At 43.9% G+C, this 3,045-nt stretch overlaps 1 protein-coding gene across 2 annotated transcripts; it reads right to left on the bottom strand.

Moving 5' to 3' along the window:
• Positions 1-59: 59 nt before the first annotated feature.
• LOC104941930 (histone RNA hairpin-binding protein-like) lies at positions 60-2,990 on the bottom strand. Of its 2 annotated transcripts, none has more exons than XM_010767099.1 (5): positions 2,813-2,990; positions 983-1,105; positions 428-541; positions 269-340; positions 60-192 (listed from the first exon to the last, which is right to left on the bottom strand). In XM_010767099.1, exons 1-5 carry the CDS (start codon positions 2,869-2,871, stop codon positions 66-68), a joined length of 495 nt encoding a protein of 164 aa, XP_010765401.1. In that variant the 5' UTR covers positions 2,872-2,990; the 3' UTR covers positions 60-65. The 2 variants fall into 2 exon arrangements, with proteins under 2 accessions (XP_010765401.1, XP_010765402.1); XM_010767100.1 differs by having other exon boundaries at positions 269-334.
• Between the last annotated feature and the right edge of the window lie 55 nt (positions 2,991-3,045).

The following is a 3,045-nucleotide window of genomic DNA, read 5'->3' as shown; positions in this document are numbered from 1 at the left end:
GTGTGTGTAGCGTGTGTGTGTGTGTGTGTGTGTGTGTGTGTGTGTGTGTGTGTGTGTGTGTGGACCTACTTTGGAACTTCTTTGATGTACCGATCATAGGCCAGTGTATTCTTTCCATAGTTGATCTGTTTCTGTCGCCTTAGCAACACTGCCTCATCAGTTTCAATGTGTTCCCCCTCTTTTGAGTCGCAGCTGGAACACAGACGGACAGGTGTTCTCACACACACAGACTCCAACAATGAAAAAGGTGCAACAGAAGTGGACATACCTCCCCGATGAGCCAGAGGAGATCTTCCTCTCTCTCTGGGTGACCTCTGCACCCAGTATCCTCCTCCTGTAACTGAACAGTGCACACACAGTCAGTCACAATCAAGACTCAGTGGAAAGTGTGCTGTGAACCACTGGGATAGAAGCAGAGTGTGGTTACCGCTGCATGTCTCTGTGTACGTCTCTCTTCATTTCATCATTCTCCACCTGACTGCCCCAGTCAGCCTTTCTGCCGCAGCGAGACACCGGGCCTGTGCCCTCTGGAGTGGTGAAACTAGGGAGGAAGCACAAGGGGGGTGAACCAGCATTAACACACAGAGGGGAATGGAATTACTGTTGCCACAGTGCAAGTAAATGTAGTTTAAGCCACAAATAGCCATCCCTGGCCCAGAGGGCAAATGATGAGATAGAAACACAAGATGGATATGAAGAGAAGAGAATACTAGAAGGAGATAATCACGAGGTCATTCACCCCTTGTTGCCAAATACTACAGAAATAGAGCTAACAGTTTGGTTTAATGATGATCGTCCAGAGCTTCTAACCTTCAGATCACCTTACTGAAATAAGTCAAACAAACTGTTCATATCTAGCCCTGATATTTCATCTGCACGTTGGTACACACTCTGCAGTGCTTTTTGCTATTCTGGTAAATGTGCAAGTTGCAAATTGTGTCAAGTTGAATGTACTGTTTTTATTGCAGCTGTATTCTCTTACCTAGCATTTCTGCTGTCGGAGTGCCCACCCTTTTCTCGACCAGCGTCCTCCTCTCTGTTGGCCCGCAGGCTTCCGTCGACCCCTCTTTTCCTGCAGTGGGACCACCGGGACGGACCAGAGCTCCTACACAGTAGAGACAAGTAAAGATAGCATATTATTAACATGGAACTTTAGGTTCAACGTCAATTTAGTAGCCCTTCAGTGCTAGTGTGTCTCTAATCATTGTTTCTATCTGTTCAGACACACACAGTGGGTGAATGCCGACTCCACAGAAAACGGTCAGGAGATGCAACTCCGGAAATTGGGTCAGTCTTTGTTATTGGGTGGCGAATGGACGAATAATATGCTAATCTATAACTAATCGTGGTAAGGTCAAGTGATTTAAAATCACAGGTGGGAGAATACTCAGATCTGGTACTTGAGAAAAAGTAGAAGTACTCAGATCTGGTACTTGAGGAAAAGTAGAAGTACTCAGATCTGGTACTTGAGTAAAAGTAGAAGTACTCAGATCTGGTACTTGAGTAAAAGTAGAAGTACCAGAGTGTAGGAATACTCTGTTACAGTAAAAGTCCTGCATTCAAAATGTTACTCAAGTAAAAGTAGAAAAGTATTATCATCAAAATATAGTGAAAGTAGCGACAGTAAAAGTAGTCGTTGTGCAGATTGGTCCATTTCAGAATAATATATATGATATGTTTTATAATGATTGATCATGAAAGTGTTCTCAAAGCTGGTAAAGGTGCCGCTAGTTTGAATGACTTTGTATACTGCAGGGTAGCTTGTGAATTTACTCCGGGTGGAACTAAAGTCTGATTTAAGTGTTTATTAAATTGCACCTCATTAATCAACATCTGTGAAGTAACTAAATGTATTAAATAAATGTCAGGGCGTAAAAGTACAAAGTAGCAAAACGTTAAAATACTCAAGTAAAGCACAAGTACTTCAAAATTGTACTTGGGTAAAGGGTACTTGTCTTCTTTCCACCACTGTTGAAAAGTAGCTCTCGGTTGTTTCCAAACACCACTTTTAAATCCTCTTTCAGATAAACCATAGCCACTAGCAGTACAAGCAATAACCTAATCAGCTAGTGAATGAAATAGAAGTAGTTAGTTGACAAGTCGTTCTCCCGCCACTGACTTCCTGTTAGCGATTGTTCTGGCCATCTGTTCATCCATCCATTATCTATCCGATAGGGTCTGGGTGGGGGTGCTGAGGCCTATCAATTCACATTCATGGCTATTCGCAACCGGGCACACCATTGCCGGTATATTCCGTGAACACTGGCGGCAAAACGCCCGTCATTCCCCAAAGCCCCAACTGTTCCTACCAGGAAGCTTCTGCTGTGGTGAATAACACTTCAGCCCTCTGCAAAAACATCAGGTTATAACGAAGTTATAACCAACCCCCGATACAGCTGCACTACAGTCCTGTTTAGCAGGGGTTAGCCTTTACCACCGTTTTCTCTTCCTCGGTACCCGCCGACAATAGAGCAGAGCCGCCACGGTGCTAGCGTCGTTTCACCCAGTGGCGAACACAGCACAACAATAAATTAGCTAACTTCTTCAAGGCTAATGTAAAATCATTTCAAAGCGAGCATCAAGCTAACTTACGTTAGCGCAGGACACAAGTCAATTGAAACATGAACACAGCCTTACAGTGTGGCTTCATTTATGAGAATAATACATAATTGAAAAAGGTAAATGTGTTTGTAGTCGGTAAACTAGCAACACATTTACATAATCCCATTCTGAATGAGTTCTAGCTAATATGGTGTCTACGATCAAGTGAACGCAATGGAGGCTCGTGGTGGTTTAAGAAGGTGAAACTTGCCCATTCTCATGTTCGTTTTCGCGAGTTTCACGTCGTTTGCCTCTGGTCCAGTTCGACATATTCTTGATTATAAATCGAGTGAAATTATCCTTGTTGTCAGCTCAGCAGCAAGCAGTGTTGTCTACCCGCCAACACTGAAAGGCGCGCGGTCCCAAACAATCCAACAGGTCACGTGACAGGAAAGGGCGGATATACATGCAAATAGAGAGCCGCAGTGACGCGTCGTAAAACCC

The sequence above is a fragment of the Notothenia coriiceps genome, unplaced genomic scaffold (assembly GCF_000735185.1).
Source record: "Notothenia coriiceps isolate Sejong01 unplaced genomic scaffold, NC01 NC01_scaffold00004059, whole genome shotgun sequence".
NCBI classification, from domain to species: Eukaryota; Metazoa; Chordata; class Actinopteri; order Perciformes; family Nototheniidae; genus Notothenia; species Notothenia coriiceps.
This window is presented reverse-complemented; position numbering and strand designations above follow the sequence as displayed.